A 20,527-nucleotide genomic window follows, 5' to 3' on the forward strand; every position below is an offset into this window, starting at 1 on the left:
ACACTTCTAAAACATTGACTACGCCCCCTTTAAAAATTACTCTATTTCTATGTTATTCCACAACTCGTTTACTACTGCAGTCCAAATCACACCCCACATCTCATTTACTGAAGCAGAAACGTTATTCAATCTGAACTGAAAAAAATTTAGCAGTGGAACATTGTAGGACACAAACTGCACTCCAAGCCATGCAAAATAATGACTACATACTAGTTACGCAAATCTGCACTCAAAGAACAAATGACTACTAGACTCCTCCTTCACCCCCCACAAAAGACTTTCAACCGCAATCTCATGCTTCTCTAAGTTGGCCCTAGTGGCTAACTTGTTTTCCAACACCTTTCAAGCAATAACAAGTGCAGATGACAAAACTCTACACCTCCAAAATTGTTTTAAAACATTAGTATTCTTCCCTTCTCAACGCCCCTTAGACGATTATAAGCAAATTCAACTGTATAAAGTAGCACCTCCCCATCCTTCCAAACTCAGCTATCCTCCTTTTCCAAGTCAAAACTCACACCTTGGACTACCAGGGAAAATTGACACTTCGCTTGCTTTTCCCATTCGAAAAAACTTCTTCTCCATGCAAATTTCCAAACCCATATCCCGTTATTCCAAACCCCAAGCTTGGTCACCTTAGAAGTTTTTGACAAGCTCAGGGAGAACAACTTAGGGAAAACACTCTTCAAAACACCACGACCTGCCCAATTGTCTTCCTAGAAAAAAATTCTCTTCCCAGTTCCAATATTCCACTTGATAGCATCTTCAAAATTCCGACCCAACCCTCCAAACTCCAAACCTCTTTCAAATCTTTTCACCAAAGAGAGTCCTTGCTATTTTTCCCACCGTCTCTCAGACTTCTCCACCTCCCATACTTGGAGTCAAAAATCTCCTTCCACAAATCACCCTTATCCGACCCCAAACGCCAAATCCATTTATGTAATGCCAAGTTAAAAATCCTTAGATCAATGATGCCGAGAACACCAGCCTCACCTGCTTGACACACTTTTTTTTCCAAAATGTCGAAGCAACCATTCTTCCATCATATATGCTTGACACGTATCCTTCTTCTTAACTTAAACATCATATATGCTATATAACTTAACTTGCACTCGTTGTTCAATAGATAAACATTTAAACAAAAGTTGTTGACAAACACATAATTTTATCTAAAATACACACTCAACCATAATTTTCCTTAAAAGAAAAAATAATAATCCAATATAGCCCCCAAGTTTACTATTGTATCCAGTATTTTTTTTCTTTAATTTCTATATTTTTTATCAGCTTCTAGTGTCTAAACCCATTACTACAATACAATACAAGACATTGCACTTGCTTACACCCTAATAATCCATATTTATGCCCCAACTTAGAAATAGCTATCCATTCTCAAATCTTGTAGTTATCTACTAATTGAATGCCGAGGACAACCCAAACTCTTCTTAACCTCTCCAAAAACATGTGCAATTTTTGTATTGGGTTTAAAAATTTTAACTAATATAACTCGGGATGAATTATTAAAAGCTGACAAAAAGAATTGTATTTACATAGTTTAGTTATTTAGCCATACCATTGATATGAATTTTAAGGCAATTATTATAAAAGTTTAACAAATTTCTAATCGTTTATAATTAGATAAATGTTTTACATTATAAGTGCGAGTGCAGTTTATCTCATATTCAATCATAAAATTTAGAGAAAAATATGATAAATAAAAAATGGAATTAAACACTAAAAACGATTAAAAACATAATACAAAACTCCAATAGTTCCCGCTTACCATTGCCACGACAATATTCATCACCATGCTGAATTGGGCTTAAAATAATCTTGGGCTAGTATAAGAATGTGGATGCTGGACCCAATGGATCTTGGGAGGGAGATATTGAGAATGAAGATATAATAAAATATAAATTAAGAAATAAAAATTGTAATTAATATTTCTTATTATGTAATGAAATGAATTGACAGAAATTGAGCGTACAGAATTCTATAACTGGATGAATGTTAATACTGATTATCACTTGGAAAGTTATCAACAAAGATTAGTAAAGATCTTTATATTCATACTCATATATTGCATTTCATTGTTATTTGTGATTCTCCTACTATTTGAATTTATTATTTCTTTTATAGTTATTTTCTAAATTATATCTTATTTCATGTTATATTGCCTCGTGATTTTTCGGGTAGATACTTATTTCCGTTTTTGTTTGTGTTATCATCAATCAATTTGGTGCAACAAAAGCTTCACATGATCTCTTGGTTGGTTGTGTTTGAATTGGGGAGAGAATGTGAGGATTTGAGAGAGTTAATTTAGAGTGATTTGACAGGAAAATGTGAAGAAAAGAGATTGTTGAATTGAGTATGTTGTTACAAATCTACGAGAAAAGTTTATTGAAGTATCTAAAAAGATGTGATGATAGCTATTTTTTTTTTAATTATTTTAAAAGGTATAAAATGTAAGTTTATAAATTTACTTTTATCTTTAAAAATATTTAAATAATGAAATATGATATACTTTTGTGCATATTTGAAATAATTATAAAATTTTGTAAATTATTTTCAGTATCGTTGAATAATTATTTTTGGAAAAAAATATGAGTTATTTAACATTGTGAGACCATGGAAAATTATCATAAAAATAATACTATATAAATATATACAAATTTATCATTATATTTAAAATAATTTTAAAAAAATGATTTATTTATTTGTACATTAGTTGTTTGTAATTAAAACATTATTTTTGGAACTATGTAGATGCTGACTTTGAAAAAAATACATGTAAATTTGTCAAAAAAATAAAAAATTATCATAAAATAGTTGTGTTTGCATTAAAAATAAATTTTGATATTCATAATTGTAAAAAAATTTAGATAAAACATTATCAATATATATAAAATTTAAAATTGTTAGATAGAAATAAGTAATTTAAATATTTATAATTTTATAAAATATAATTAGAAAATAATTGTGTATTGAATTTAAATAATATTATTAATTGTATAATAATTTTTTAGAATAATAATCAATTAAATATTTTCACATATTTACATTGGAATTTTTTAACCATTTTCATAAAAAAAAAGACAGAAACACAAAATGAGTATATTACAAGGATAATCGATTATGCCTTCAAAATTAATGAATAATTGATTATGTCTCATTTATAACATACTATATAATCGATTATGTCTCATTTATAACATACTACATAATGGATTATGTCTTTAAAACCAATGAATAATCGATTATGTCTTTAAAACCAATGAATAATCGATTATGTCTCATTTATAACATATTACATAATCAATTATGCATACAAAGAAACTTTTAGATAATCGATTATTGCTTTTAAAGATCAGGGAATGCAATGAAGTAAAATAGTTTGTGTATACGTGACTATCCTCGAAGATTTCTCTTGAGAGAAGAAACAAAATCATCATTCACTCTCTTTTTCATCCTCGCACATTCTCTCACACACACTAATCCAAAGAGTATCATATACATTCTTCCTTCATTGTGAACAACTTTAAGTACTTTTATGTGGTAACTATTGGCCATTTTATTCTTAAGCAATAAATATGCATATGTTATTAGATGGAGTTAACTTTAGGAAGTTTTTAATATTACATTTTATTTCTTTATATAATCATTATTTGTGATGTAAGAAAATAACTTTTAAAAAATATGATAGATAACAAATAAACACTAATTTCTGTTATAATACTAATATGTTTTTGTAGTGTTATATAGCTCGACTTAAATTTGATGTACAATCTTTCAGTTTTGACTTAACACTCAAACCAAACAAAGATAATAATTGACATATAACTTGCGATAAAATCAGAAGGAAATAACTTCAATTACAATCCTTGATATCTGAAAAAAGAAATCTGATATTAGAAACAAAAATGATTTTTTTACAACTAATGAATTTGCTTTAAGTAATGTTTTTCATACATTAGGTTCATGGCATGGCATGGCATGTTTATTTTTTTTCTAGTTTCTGCACATCTTTAAACTAATTTAGCTAACTCGCTGAGAGATTGTGATAATGCTAATTTTGCAATCAGCCGGTATGTTATTTTATAAAATTTTAATTTAATTTTTGTGATTCTACTTGTCACATCGCTATTAAGATTATTTTGTAATTTGCACTTCTTAGCAAAGATCTTTACACTTTCATTAATATATATTTTTCCAAAATATAAAATTTATTGTTATGATCAAGACTCTTATTTCAGTATACTTCAATCAAAAGGACTTATAAAACCAAAAATGAAAACGTTTTATAAAACCTATATCTTAATCTGAAGATGTTGGAGAAAAGTCAAAATGAAAATTTGGGAAAGGAGTCAGTTATCGTATAATTTAACCCGTGTTTGTGTCCCAGTGGGGATTAAACTGATTCTACTTTAGAAAATCATACCTGAACTTTTTCTGTCAATAATTAATTGTGCAAGCTAATATCCACACTTAGATTACAGCGACCAAAAACTAGAAAAGCACATAGTGAATCACTCCCTACATTTTGTTTCTCAAAGCAAGATCAAATGCAAGTTTGAACCAATATCTTTACTTATACAACTTAGAACATACCCTTTAAATTATAAAATTATAAAAAAAAACTCTCAAATTAGTTTTTAAGATTGTAATTACCAAACACTTAAACATCTAATTTTTCTAAACCTGTATATAGGATCATGGCTTTAAAAAAATAAAACATCATTTAACTAAACCCTTAAATATACAAAACATAAAATTTAAGAAAGAAACATTTTATATAGTTGGGAACTAAACATCACTAAAAAAGAGCGAACTAAAATAATCTATGCACACAATATCAAGAGTAACTGCTACTAAAAGGAAAGGAACCAACCCAGTACACAATAGATTCCCAGTTATTCCAAGAATCATCACATTGTGCGAAAAAATGGGATTTACTTACTTGAAAAGGGGAGCAAAAGTGAAGATTTGGAAGAGAAATAAATACAAACAGATGGTGAGCAAAGGTGCACTAAGCAGAGTAGGGCATCCACATCTGAGTATAACATTTCAAGGGACCGGGAAGCCTTTTCTTCCACTCCTCGGGTGGAGGCAAGTCCCCGGTAAGAGCAAGAGAGCTATCGTCTTTGCGATTCCCAAGATTCAGAACAAAAAGCTTCTTTCCGAAAACCTTCTTCATCGCCCTCAGAGTTTCTTCCATAACAACCTTACCATCTCTGAGCCTACTCTCCGGCTCCACACAGCTCCCTCCAACATTCACCATAATCCTCCCTCCCTTCCTCAACTGTCCCCTCAGCTTCTCCCACGTGGCGGGCTCCTGAAGCTCGGGGATCAAGCATCCCTTGGAGAACAAGTCCACGACGATCCCGGAGAAGCCGTTAGGCACTGTGGCGTTGAGCGCGTTCCCGATGTAGATGAAAAGGCGCTGCTGGTTCTCCCTCTCGAGCTTCCCGAGCCCGAAGTACTCGCGCGCCACCTGGATGACGGCAGGGTCAAGCTCCCAGCCGTGGAGGACGGCGTGCGGGTAGTGGTCGAGGAGGAGGCGGGCGGCGGTGCCGGCGCCGAAGCCGAGGAGGGCGATGGGACCGGAGGGAAGGATTGGAGGGAGCGTGGCGAAGACGTCGAAATAGGTTTTGGTGAGGGACGTGAAGAGGAAGGATATGCTGTGGATGTTTCCCGGGCCGTCCAGGAGAAGGAGCCTGGAGCCGCGGAAGGGGTGGTCTGCCTTTCTAGAAACTTCTAGAACGCGGATGTAGTTATGGCGGGACTTGAACTTCACCAGGATTTTCACCTCCTCCGCGGGAATGCCCTCATCTTGGGTTTTCTGCTGTTGCTGCGGTTGCTTCTGGCATTTGACTAGCAATGAAGAAGAGGGGAGTTTGAGAGAAAGGGAGATTCTGGTTGGGGTGAGGTGTAGCCGGAGGGGATGAGTTGGTGGTGGAATTGAATTGCGGAGGAACCTTTGTGGTTGGGTTTGCGGGCAAGAAAGCACCGTCCTCATCCTTGCCTTCTCGTCAACCCACTCTGCACCATGGATTGCAAAATTGCATAACTCCTCACAACATTTTATATCTTAATCTTCCCATTACCAAATTGTTTCTTGTTACAAGATTACATTTATGAAATACTATCATGTATATAAGAAATAAATAAATAAAATAATAAATAATATAATTTCAAGTTTTTTCTTTCAAGTAGTGTTTAGCCGTTGAGTGAAAAATCCAAATGTCTTGAAAGCTGAATTGTATACTTCAACATCTCTTAGTAGTTTAGTGGGCGGCGGCGAGAGATTTAATTTGTGGGTTATTGTTTTATTTTAATTTAAAAATCTAATATACATTATTATATTATTAAACTGCGTTGTTAAGTGAATATTTTTTTTTTAAAGAGTGTCAAATAAACGTTTCCCTATTTTTACTAGGTGATGTTATTGAAATAGTGAAAAGTGAGATTTTTGTTTCTTTTTAGACCGATTTATTTATTTTAAAATTATAATAGAATAAATATTTAAAATAAATAATATAATAATAATGAATAAATAATTTGAATTCTAATACTTTATAATATATATTATTTTAATATTTAATAATTAATCTAATAAACAATTATTATTTAATTAATTAATTTTACTATATATTTTATACTAATATGTAATATATAATAACTAAATATTTATAAATTTATTTTATTAATATTATAAAAATGAATAATTAAAATAAAAATATCAAAATAATTAATAAAATAAATATTTTTTAATATGTAATTTATATTAAAATATTTAAAAACATAAAAGAAAATTAATTTATTTAAATTTTGATAATTTATTTTTAAAAAATTATTAAATTTTTATTTATTTAATAAACTTTTGTAATAATTTTGTATTTTAGTTCAAAATTTCATTTTAATTTTAATTTATATTTTTGAATTTTTTTTACATTAAACTATTTTATAAATATATTAATATATAAAAGAAATCTATTTTATCACATCAACCAAATCTATTACAAATTTTTCTTTCACTTACTATTTATTTTTTCTCTTTCCCTTATTTTCCTTTAAACTTATATTTAAATCTATTTATTAAAATTTTGACAACTTTAGTGAAATTCACCACTAGAAAATTTTCCAATCCTCAAATAAATAAAAACATTACTCTAATATTAATAGTGAGCTAAAAGATATTTGATATTGATGTATTGATGTATATTTAAAAATTTTAGACTTTATAAATAAAGATAAATATTAAAAGATATATTTGATTATACTGTATGTACCATCTTAACTTATTATCAAAATTCAATTTAATTATAGTACTCAACTAATCAATAAGATTATTGAGTACTAAATCACTGAATTTAACTTCATTATATATGATACTATAAATGTACCTCAAGTATTTAATTTTACTTCATTTATGCCTACCACAAATGTGTTGAAAACTCGTAATATAGGAAGAAAATAAATGATAAAAAAAATGCAAATAAAATATATTAATTTTTTTGAAAAAAAAGAGAGTAAATATATATTCATGTGTCTTAAAATTTAAATTATCAATATAAATAATATGCATAAGTTTAATACGTTGAAAAAGATTCATGATAATATTAAATTTTTAAATAAATTTAACTACAATTATTTATTACAACCAACAATTATTGATAACTTTTAAAATAAAATAATACGTTATAAAAAGTATTAAATGAAAAAAAATACTTCAACGTTTTATACAGAAAAGCTAAAAAAATAATTAACTCTGTAATAGAAACTATATAATTATTTCATTCAAAATAAATTGAATTAGTAAGTATTATATACACGGTAGTGTATATCTTAAGGTAATTGATGAGAATGTGATTTGGGGTCCTGTATAAAGAAGAGTTATGTTAAAATTAAAAAATAATTCATTATAAACCCCTTATTATTCAAACATTTACTTGCTATTAAATATTAATTATAGAATAAACAAAACAACCTCATTCGAGTTATTAGCTTTAAGTGTAGTCAAATCAACATATTAACCAGAATAATTATCAAATTAAATAATATAAAATCAAGAATTATGATTTTCGATGAAGAAAATCTAATTATCATTTTTAAGAGGAATAATTAATTATAAATAAAAGATAAGATACCATATTAATATTTAATGCTCTAATTTAAGAAATTTTTTTAATTTAAAGACACTGTTATCAATGGAGAAGGATATAATTATGATATTGGAGACAAAATAACTGTCATGGATAATCTTATATGCAAATATTCTGGAAAATTCAGATCGACTTTTAATGTTTTGAGGCATATAATTAATGATGGAAATTTGTTTTAAAAAGTTCTTCAACTCCTCTTTAATATTTGTTTTAGTTCATCATATTCACTAAAATATTGGAGAAATTCATGAAGGAGTATCTGAGGAAAAAATTTAGCTAGCAAAGTATTAATGGTTGAATTTTATTGGCCTAGTGTAAGAGAAGGTTATTATTCTAGATCATTTTTTGACTCAGTATAAAAGGCAAATAAAATTCATAATAATGAAAATGAAATACTTCATTAAATGGATCTAGTTAAACCATTTATAATGGTCACAATATGAAAGATAAGGCCATTTCTTTGGAAATCTATCATTTGTAGATTTAGGGTTACTCGACAATTGATTTCAGACAGTGTAATAAAATTCACAAGCTAGCAAGTGAGCCAAATATGAAAGGTTCAGAATCTGTCAAATACTAACATTGGTAAGACATCCTCATACTATTGAACATGCAAAAGCAACAAATTGAGTGATATTAAAAAAAATGGAGAAGAAGAGTGAATGAAGTATAAACATTATGGGTAGATGAGCTCCCTTACATGTTAGGGAAAGTCAAGCTAGTATTGAGAATTAGGAGAAAAACATATAAATGGTGCAATTTGTTCTTGAAATTATGGGTACAAAATTTGTTTATTAGAAAAATAGATAAGTTATGAGAAAAAAAAAAGTATTATTTTGAATTTTTTTTATGAAAAAGTTATATCTGTATGACATGATTTTTATGAAAAAAAAATTATAAATAATTTGTTATATTCATATACAATTTCAATGCCGAACACCATTTCAGTTTTGTTGGATTTTTTTTAAAAAAAAAAACTTCAAATAATTATAATTTTTAATAATACACTTAAATTTAAATACGTTTAAAATAAACATTGTTTGAAATCACAAATACAATGATATTTAGTAAAGGAAATTGGGATACCAAAATATCAAAAAAAATCAACCATTACTACTATGTGTGTTTTCTATTTTATTTTTGTATTTTTAATTTATTTCTTTTACACTTTTAGCTTTCATTTTAGGTTTAGAGTTTGAGTTTACATTTTATGTTTTATTATTTAGATTTTAGACATAAATTTTTATCTCTCTGTGACATCTAGTGTCAGGATTTATAGTTTACTGTGTACAATTTAATATTTTAACACACTTTTTAATTAAAAATAATTAAATTTTTCTTGAATTTAAAAAACCTTCAAATTAATAATTCAATTAATTTAAAAATAAACAAAAGATAAACATTTAAAAAAAAAGAAAATCAGTAAAATTACTTATGATTTTAGTGTAACTTTCATACAATTTTGTACATGATTATGATTTCTTTATAATTTTTTTCCCACACTAATTATATTATACATACATGACTTCTTCACATTTTTAAAAAAATATATTTGTATCTCACAACTTATCTATTTTCATAATAGAAAATGTTATTTTTATTTGTGCTAAGATTTTGTAATAAAAAAATATTTTCATTCTACTTTAAAATTTGTTTTTATTTTAATTTAGATTTTCAAACCTTGTACATAATCTTATTTTATAAAATTAAAGACTCTTATAGGTATCAACTAATCCAAGATTATTTTGTAAAAGCATGCTAACTTAAACAGTTTTTTTAAGAAACAGTGGATGATAAATATTTAAATATTCATTCAATTTTAAATATTTTTATATTTAATATAAGAATTTTTTGATAATGATTTAAATTATCAAATTACCATGTATTTTTTCCTATTACATTAACTATATATTCTTTACAATTTTTTTATTCATTCTCTCTTTTTTTTTCTTTATCTTTTGTTTATAACAATCTCATTTTATTCCATCTTCTTTTTCTTAATTTTGACTTTTTCATTTTCTACTCCCTACATCCTAATTCAAAATTAAGGGTTAGTTTTTTCTTTTAATTTACTATATAACCTTTCACTATCATGAACACACTGGTGGATCACATGATGACATGGTCCAGGTCAGAATCCACCGACATTCAATGAGAGTAATTTTTACAAATTTGAAAATTAAGAAATAATTAGATCAAACCATGTTTCATCTCCACAGATTTTACTTCCCTTTTGCGACATTTACATATCAAAATACAAAAAATAGACCATCAGAAAAAAAAATTCTCAAAACTTACCCATTTAAAAAAACTCATTCTCGTTTTAATTCTCAAACTAGACTTATTTATTATTATGTGAAAATTAAAGTAAAAATTAATTTATTTAGTTAATATTTTTTTAAATGATTTATTTTGGAAAAAGAAAATCTGCGGATCTGATTTGGAAATTAAAGTAAAAATTAATTTATTTAGATAATGTTTTTTTAAATGATTTATTTTTGGAAAAAGAAAATCTGCAATCCTTACGGGCAAGCAAGATCACAGCGCATGATTTTTCCCCCCAAAATTTGTGTAATCCCAATGCTTTGAATTAAACTGAAATAAAACTACTACACATGCTGTTAAAGAATAACTGGAGTACTGATCATTTACACTTTATAATTGTAGTTTGATCACACAAGCTTCACACAAGTTTTTTTTTTTTTTGTATTTATCAGCATTTGAGTACATCATATTTGAGCAAAATGTACGTGTTTCCCAACTGTAAACATTAACTCCTTTCCAAAAACAGTCTTACAAAACTATTATTATGAAACATACCCAAAAAAAAAAGAAAAAAAAGACAAAAGTACTATTATTTTAGGATGAATGTTACTCCCTTCCCAAAATGTAGTCTTAAAACATTATTATTCTGAAAAGAAAAAACTAATGAATACTATTATTTTGAAGTGGAAGGAGTACTTCTGACCTCCCCTAATTTTTTTCATTGTTTTGCTTATTGAAGGTACTCAATCTTCATCTTTTCATTCTTCCATTTACATAGATTATACACAAGAGTTTTTCAAAAAGAAAAAAAAAAGTAATAAAGAAAAGACATTGTGGTATCTTTCTCACTTTAATATCCTCATCATAGGATACAATATTTGAAGTGATAATATTTACAATTATCCAAAATGATGTCTCCACGTGAACAAAGAAAAGTGTCCACAAATGACAATGATCAAAATCTATTAAATTGACTATTATGAGACACTAGAACGAAATAAGTATGAGCCAGATACCCAAATAAAAGAAAATGACGTGAATAAACAAAAAAATGTTCAAGGGGAAACCAACACAATGGTTTACACTATGTTACATTTGCACAATGTGTTGATTATATTTGCATTCTCATGAGTTGTTTGTGTACTATTTAGTCATTATCTCCCCCATAAAGATTACAATAAAAACATGCTGTGCAAGAACTTGCTCTGTTCTATCAACAACAAGACGGTGGATGCACTCCTGGCTTCTCTTCTTCCATGTCATCTACAATTTCCCTGCACAAAATAAAGTATATTTCTACAATCTCCATTCAAGCCCACTCTATCTAGAATATAGAATATAAATTAGGCTATACAGAGCAGAAAGCAAGCGGTTTCAAAGACAAGCAGAAATGATCAACTGAAAGAGGGACTTGTAAACTAAATGGATTTGCATAGCTTCAAAACAAAATGATTGTTACCTCATATGGGCATTGACATTTGAGAACTTGGAATTAGCCTTTCCACCTTCATCAGGGTCAGAATCATAATCTTCACCATCCCATTTGCGAAGTTTTGGTCTTCTATCCATGTCCTCTTCAGCCTGAATAAAAAATAAAATCAAACAACAATAAGAGAATGGCAGAGAGACAATAACTGTAACAGTCATTAAGTACTGACCTCTTCTGGAATTTCTAAGGTAGGTGGTGTTGTCTGAAAAGGTACACTGGGAGCATGGGGAAGACGGGATATCTGTTCTAGTAGTGTGATCCTTGAAATTTAATGGAGGAAAAACATGTCAGTCAGTGCTTAATCCAGGGAATGTTAGGATTTCTCTGAATATTTTATACAAGAGAAAGGAAAGTATAAATTCTGACTAAGGTTCCGTCCTGGGCCTACTGGCTTCTGCCACATAAAGAGGCACAAATTCCATAAAACCCTAAACCCTATCAAAATACTGTATCTTCACAACCAATATGAAAATAACAATTCAGGTATAAGATATAGCTTGTCTATGCAACTACTTGTAAGTTTCTGAAAACATCTTTTGTAGAAATGATGTGATGCGACATGGATTAAATTTAATGCATTGAAGTTACATTCTTAACAATTAATGACAACTATTTTTCCCCATAATTAAAAAGAAATAAGATTGAAATGAGAAATACCAACTTTAACTAAACCAAGATGAAATTATCAGTATAAACAAACACCTTATTTTTTCCATATCCTTGGGTGTGTTTAGGTTCTCCATGTTGCTTGGATCGACATAGAGAGTATAATCTGGACCAAAATATTCATAATATTCATTATAAGGCAACTTATTGTCAGGCTCCACTCCTACTGCCACTGCTGTCTAAAACAAAGAAAAAACATGCAATCGATAAGTAAATTAAACCAGTTCCAAGTAACATGGCCTACAAAGAGAAAGAAACGGACCTCATAACACCAACAACGGGCAACATTCCGAATTGTATATCCACCCCCACCCAAAACCATTAAAGGAACATTGAAAGATCTAAGGAATCGAAGGCAATCTGCATGACCTTTCACAGACAAGTTGAAGCAACCCAACCTGTCACCAGACAATGAATCAGCTCCACATTGAAGAACAACTGCCTCAGGTTGATAAACCTCCATGACTTTATGAATGATAGGTCGAAACAGACCACGAAAATTCTCATCATCCATTCCGTCGTTTAATGGGACATTGACCGCATAATTCTTTCCCGAGCCCACCCCAATGTCTTTGATATGCCCTGTGCCAGGGAAAAAGTCCCCAAACTTGTGAAAAGAGACTGTCATTACTCTATCAGTGGTGTAAAAGGCCTCCTCAACTCCATCACCATGGTGAACATCAATGTCAACATACAGAACTCGCTGCCAAGTATCATAAAACAGACAACGAGAAAATAAATTCAGCCAAAGAAGAATGCATGTGAATAAACACAAACTCAATCAAAAACTCATATCACAAGCAATAGAATGTATGTACAAGAACAAACATAAATTTGATTCTTACAGAGAAAAACTACAAAAATTTGAAACACGAAACACTCCAATCTTAATTCTTGACATGTCCAAATATCATGAAATTACCACTTAACAATAAATTACTCCAACAGATATTTCTTTTACTAAGCACTGCTGGTACTTAATTGCCATGGTAGCTGCGGAATCAAAAACACAACGAAAATAGTGACTACTGTTTGATTGTATTAGGAATGTAATAAAAACTTTACACAATTCGAACTTGTTATCGTTGGGATATGTGAAATAAAAAAACAGAACTTTGTTTTGTGGAGTGTCAAAGCACACACTATAATTCTATAAGCTACTGAGATGAACAAACATCGCCACAAAACATAGGCACAAAAAGCTAACTAGAATGCATTAGGAAAAGAGAGGCGATTACCCTGTGAACTTTGAGAAGCTCGAGGATACCAAGAACAATGTCGTTGACGTAACAGAATCCAGAGGCTTCGGACTTCTTGGCGTGGTGGAGGCCGCCGGCCCAATTGATGGCGATGTCAGCGTCACCGCGGTTGAGTTTGACGGCGGCGCCGATGGACCCTCCAGCGGAAGCTTGGCAGAAGTCGAAGAGGCCGTCGAAGACAGGGCAGTCCTCGCCGACGTTGAAGCGTTTGAGTTGGCGCGAGAAGGTGATGTCCGAAAGGGTCTCGGGGGAGACGGAAGAGAGGAAGTGGACGTAGTCGTCGGAGTGAAAGCGGCGAATGTCGGCGGTGGAGGCCGGGAAAGGGCGGTTAATCTCCATGCGGCGGTGGAGGGAGTAGTGGACGATAAGATTGTGCGCCATGCGGATGCGGTGCGGCTTCATTGGGTGGCCCTGGCCGTAGTAGTAATCGCCGATAGTTGGTTCGTAAAAGTACGTGACTCTTCGCTTTTTGGCGTCGGAACCTGACGATGGCAGCGAAGCCCCACCTTCTATGTTGCTATTGCTACTCTCCTCTTCCATCATACCCATTCGATGCGATGCAGATTTCTCTCTCTCTTTCAACACAGATAAATTATTATTCTAATTTGTAGAGTACCCTAAGAGATCCAATACCCAAACCCTCTTTGCTCTCTGTATTTATGTGAATGTGTGTGTATTCTAGTGGGAGGGGAAGGGCTATTTATTGTTGCATCCATTCATTCAATTTATAATTCACCAAGTTTCCTTCCTTTCTCCCTTTTCCACCATCCCCTGTTTCGTATACACAGTTTATTAGGTTTAATTGTCTTTTAAATTCATTTTTTTATTCTGTAATGCCACAAACATACAAATATTATATACAACAATAAACCTATATCATCTTTAATTATAAATAAAAATTCAAAGATAATGAACACCATCAACCATTTTACCTTAACTTTATTTTATTATGATTTATTATTTCTCCACAAAACCACTCTCAAGGATACCCAAAAATTGGTAACTACAAAATTAGAGTCTGTACGCATTGTTCATTGTTGAGTAAAATTAGAGTTTCATTTTTAATAAATCATTTTTTTTTAATATTTTTTTTATAAATATATTTTTTTAAATTACAAAAACAATTAGACCGGAATTTCATTTTTCAGAGACTGAATTTTGACATAAGTTTAAAAAAATCAATTAAGAACAATAAATAATAAAAAATCTATAGTAATTTTGTTTTTTTTTTAATATTAAATCATTAATGAATACTTAATAAAGATTACTAAAAAAATAATAAAATAGAAATAAAATGTGTCAGGAAAGCTTAAGGAAGGAAAATAGCTTGGGCCTTGAAACTTGGTGTGTAAGCCCCAAGAGTTTGAGGGATTAGGCGTCATTGATTTAAAACTTTTTAATCTGGCTTTGATAAGAAAATGGATTTGGAGGTTGGGTTCGGACAAGGGTGGTCTTTGGAAGGAGATCCTCTTCTCTAAATATGGTGGCTGGAGAAGTTTGAGAGGGAAAGGTAGAAGTAGTAGGTGTTCTCTTTGGTAGAAGGACTTGAAAGAGGTTTGGTCATCGGAGGGATGTGGTGAAAGTTTTGATGATGGGTTCAATTGGAACGTTGGTGACGGGAAGGACATTTCTTTTTGGGAGGACAGATGGCTTGCTGGTGGTGTGCTGAAGAGAACATTTTCGAGACTGTTTTCTATTTGTTCGGCCAAAAATGCTAGGGTGGTTGAGCTTGGGTCCTGGTCTGATGGCATGTGGGTGTGGCATGTAGATTGGCGTAGATCTTTCTTCGATTGGGAGTGGCCTATGGCGGATCAGTTGAGTCAGGCTTTACTTGAGGCGAGGCTGGGTTTGGGAGAGGCGGATAGGTGGGTGTGGAAGGGAGAGGGTGATCAGACGTTCTCTGTTAATTCTACGTACTCTTTGGTGAGGAGGGTTAACGCGACAGACCCTTCTCCGGTTTTTAGTAAGCTTTGGAATTGTAAAGCGTTCCATTTAGATTTACTTACGGCTTGGAGGGTGATGCAGAACAAGATTGCCACTAGGGTCAATTTGGAAAGATGAGGGGTGCGGGTGGAAAGTTCCATATGTTGTTTTTGCGGAAAGGAGGAATAGACTTATTGTCACTTGTTTTTTGAATGCAGTTTTGCGTGGCGGGTTTGGTGTTTCTGCTATAAGTGGCTGGGAGTGTTGTTTGTATCTCACAATGAACCTACATTAAACTTTGTGCAGTTCAGGATGAACATGTCCTCTGCTTCGATTAATGAAGTATGGAATACAATTTGGGTTGGGGTCGTGGGGGAAATTTGGATTCACAGAAACTCGGTTATTTTCAATAGGGGGTGGCTGACGCGTCAGAAGTTTGTACTTTGATGCAAGCGAAGGTCTGGTCTTGGATTTCTTCAAAATCCCGGGTTGCTTCGGTCTTTTTTTTCCAGTTGATGCTTGGAACCCCTGGTATGTATGCGTTTGATGTTTTGATGTTTTTAGGGTCTTGAGTGGTTTATGTTTGTGCTTGTCTGGTCGTGGGGTCCTGGTAGACGGTGGATTCGTTTTTCTTGTAAACGAGTTGTTCCACCCCTAAAGTGGTTTGATTTTTATTAATTGTTAATGCTGATAAAAAAATAGTTTAATTATTTAATAAATAATTTAAAAATAAATTTTGTTAATGAAATTTGGAAATTAAAATTATAGGATAAAATAAGTAAGGTAGTTGGAAAATCTTATAATGGATAATTTAATATTTAAATAATAAATTACATTTTAATTAATAAACATTTAATTTTCAGAACTATTTAATATAGAAAAGTTGTTATATTATTTTATTATAATAATAATAATATTAAAATAATACAATTTAAAATATATCAAATAGTACTGAAACATTTAAATGCAAAGAGTCTTCAATGAGGAATTCAATTAAAAAATAACTTAAATAATAAAATAAATTTTTTTTATGTATGGAACTATTAATAAAAAATTAAAAATAAATATATTATATTAAAATACAAGTTTTATGATCATATAAAAATAAATTATTAAATATTTATTAGTTTAAAAAATGTATATATATATATTAAGAAGAAGAAGAATATATTATTAATAGAATAAATAAATAAATAAAAAAGTTTTAAATGATAAAAATGAATAATAAATATTAGAAATAAACTTAATTTGTAATTAATAATATAATGTATGAATTTAAATTTTTATATATCGGGATATATAAAGGGATTCCTCCTTATATCTATTTTTTTTACACAAATTTATTTCTATTTTATTCTTATTAATATTTTATTTTATTGTATTATTATTTGATATTTTTTACTTTTAAGTGTTTATTAAATAATTAATTATTCTTTTAAATAATTGAAAACTATTTTTTATTTTATTTTTAATACTAATAAAAACCAGTTATCATTTTCAAATTTTAAATATAGAATAGTTTGTTGGAACAATTCATTATAGGTGGGGTCTTAGAGGTGAAATAGTTTTTCTTCATATCTTCCTCTCTCTTAAAAATTATATTAAAAAAATATAAATTATATAAAAAAAATATAAATATGATAATGATAAAAATAAAGGTTAAAGATAGCTTGTGTTCTCACTATAAAAATATATATATATATATATAATAATAATAAATATTTAGGTGATTTAAAACTAATATCATTAATATAAATTTTAGATTTGAAATCAATTTTAAGTATTGTACTGAGTAGTAAACTTAATTCTAATAGATACCATTAAAGATTTTTATTCAGTAAAATGGATTTTTACTTTTAAGTACCACAATATTATTTTACATTTATGAGATCTTAATTTTTATAGTCTTGTCGTGTACCAAAATAAGAACAACATTTCTTGTGTCTCGGGTTTTAAGAAATGTTTATTGTAAGACACCAGTTTGAGGGGTTGGGCACCAACTTGAAAATACACCGTAATTTGGATAGGGAGTATGAAAATCCCTAAGTAAAGGGATTGTTATAAACATGGATCGAATGTGGTGTTCTAAGATTTGTTGTAGTTGGACGAGGACCACATTTGAAGGTCATCTCGATATCCAAACCATGCACTGATGATTTTTCTATTGCAAACCACTTATTCTAGTTTACAAAACATTTTTGTACAACAAATACAATGAGACCTCAGCATTTTGTGTTTCTCCAACTACATTCACTACCTCAACATCTACTTTTCGTGTTTCCCCTACTACATTCACTGCTCCAGCATTTGCATTTAGAGTAACAAATTCTCTAGTAATTGTTTCATTAGTTGGTGGTGGTTGTTTATATGTCCTGGTGGTGTTGTGTCCCTAAGCTCCACATGTTTTGTACCTACATTTTTCATCTCTCCTGAGTTTTATCCTATGATTATCTTTGGTTCTTTTTCTCCAGGTTTATTTTGTCGTCCAGGTCCTATTTTATTTTGAGTGGTTGTATCTCATTAAATTGTTATCACTTTATGTCCATAACACATAGAGTTACCTTAAATAACATTAGTCAATATAATTCATAAAGTTGATTTCTCTAAATTGTAGAGCAGTCACAAAATGTTTACACAGAAAGGAAATTAGTTTGTTTTTTACTTTTCTTGATATAAAATACATAATATATATATACACATACATATAATATTTTTCATAATATTTTTTCTTTCATATTACTCAACATGAGACTTAATCACTGAATTTCACTTTTGTGTGAAATGAGTCATACAAATCTACAAACAATTTTTTCTGACCACACATATGATTTGTGTAACTAGTATCCAAATACCAAATCTGATTGTTTGGAGTTTCATTTAATGATGTGTCTGTCAGTATTACTGCATGATCTTCTTCATCTTGTATTACTATCTTCTTGAGGACACTTGACAGCATAATTATCATCCGTTTATGACATTTATAATAACCAATAACAAAATATACTTTATTTAAAAGAAATCATTAGAAGAAACAATAAGAAAAATTGAAAAAATAATAATAGATACTAAAACACCGATGAGAGAATAGAAGCTTGGTAACGTGTTTTTTTATATGGTTTGGTAAAGTGTTTTTTATATAGAGGCTTGGTGACATGTTAATCTTTGTATTAATTGCAGAAGAATAACATAGGCTTTTGGCAATAATTAGTTCCAGATACATGGTTGCTGAATATCATTTTCACGTGTTAATTCAAAACTGAAATCGCCTTGGATGTTATGTAAAATCCAAATTTTATAAAAGGTGTTATCATTATCTCCATAATTTAAAATTGTTACAATTTCAATGCGTGTTTTTTTTCTACAAGAGTGATTATACGTTCACGCCCCTTCCTCCTTTTTATATTTATCTTATAACTTAAAAAGTTATTATTTTATTAAAAAAACAGATATAAAGTTAATGTATTTTTTGAACAGTGGCGTCAAATAATATTTATTCATTTGACTTTCTTTCTCTGTACGGAAAACTCAAATTTATCTCTCAGTTTTTTTTAATCTTATCTTATAATAATGAGTCCGTTTTAGTATGATCGATGAGAGTCCGTGTTTGGTGGGTAACGTTGACATGTCTTCCACCAGATTTCCAACAATTTGATTATTTGTTTTAAATATGATAGCTAAACTTTATTTAGATTTTTTATTTTTTCTCAAGTTATCCTTTCCTTTATTTCTTTATATATCATATTAATTTACTTTCATTTATGGTTCCCTAATAATATTTAACACATATTGTAAGTGAAAATAAATATTTATAGATGGAGGTTTATTATTTTGATAAACTTAACTTAATTTTATAAAAATAAAATTAGAACAAAAATTACTGAGTTCTATTTAGTGGTGGTAAAACCGGTCAATCTAATCCACTGCTGGTATGTCTTTCTTAGTATATTTGGGCTACACAAGTTGAAATTGATCACATTATAAAATAAGCTGACAAAAAATAATAATAAAATTTAATCAAACTTTCATGTTTTAATAAAAATACATGTTTAATGTATAATAAAATAAAATAAATATCAATAATACTTTAATAAATAATATAATAATAAATAATATGATGCGTAAAAAAATTAATGTAAATAAAATTATATTTAAAATATTAACAATCCTCGATTTCAAAAACATAATATTCATATTTTTAAATAACAAAACTAACTAGTGGGTTGAAAAGTTAACCTAATCATTGAACAAACCTTCTTTATCACCTTAGATATATATATATATATATATATATATATATATATATATATATATCCATAAAATAAGAAAAGTTTATCACCATAAATGCATTTTAAGATTTCTAGTTAAAAATTGTTTTCTTAATCTTTTATATTAATTTTTTCATGTTTATTATTACTTGGAGAATCACGGTCACCAAGAAATTTTTTATGGCGATTGAGGCGGAAGAAGAAGGCATCGCCTCTGTGGAGACTGTAAAACGATACTGGGTACAGTGGAAGGTGATGTCAAAAATTGGTGTAGGAGAAGACAAATAAAAAGGGTCAAACTGGAAAATAAGTGAAATTTTGAGTAAGAAAAGAAAACAAACAAAAACATTTGCCATTCATTTTTAATTTATTATATCTAACGGCTATAAAAGAATTTCCAATAGTCCTATTCGATAAATATAAGTTATGGACATTATTTTACGTATCAGTTCACTTTCCATTTTTTTTTTCTTCTAAATTCAGGGATAAAAAATAAGT

At 29.6% G+C, this 20,527-nt stretch overlaps 2 protein-coding genes across 2 annotated transcripts; both read right to left on the reverse strand.

The window, feature by feature from the left end:
• Nucleotides 1–4,771: 4,771 nt before the first annotated feature.
• Nucleotides 4,772–6,265, reverse strand: LOC137807905 (uncharacterized). Its single transcript, XM_068608755.1, has one exon. The coding sequence runs from the start codon at nt 6,014–6,016 to the stop codon at nt 5,027–5,029; it is 990 nt and encodes a 329-aa protein (XP_068464856.1). The 5' UTR covers nt 6,017–6,265; the 3' UTR covers nt 4,772–5,026.
• Nucleotides 6,266–11,258: 4,993 nt separating this feature from the next.
• On the reverse strand, nt 11,259–14,635 carry LOC137807909 (histone deacetylase 6). The gene is made up of 6 exons (XM_068608760.1): nt 13,821–14,635; nt 12,845–13,285; nt 12,619–12,761; nt 12,086–12,176; nt 11,887–12,008; nt 11,259–11,701 (listed from the first exon to the last, which is right to left on the reverse strand). Exons 1-6 carry the CDS (start codon nt 14,388–14,390, stop codon nt 11,641–11,643), a joined length of 1,428 nt encoding a protein of 475 aa, XP_068464861.1. The 5' UTR covers nt 14,391–14,635; the 3' UTR covers nt 11,259–11,640.
• Between the last annotated feature and the right edge of the window lie 5,892 nt (nt 14,636–20,527).

The sequence above is a fragment of the Phaseolus vulgaris genome, chromosome 3 (assembly GCF_000499845.2).
Source record: "Phaseolus vulgaris cultivar G19833 chromosome 3, P. vulgaris v2.0, whole genome shotgun sequence".
Lineage (NCBI taxonomy): Eukaryota > Viridiplantae > Streptophyta > Magnoliopsida > Fabales > Fabaceae > Phaseolus > Phaseolus vulgaris.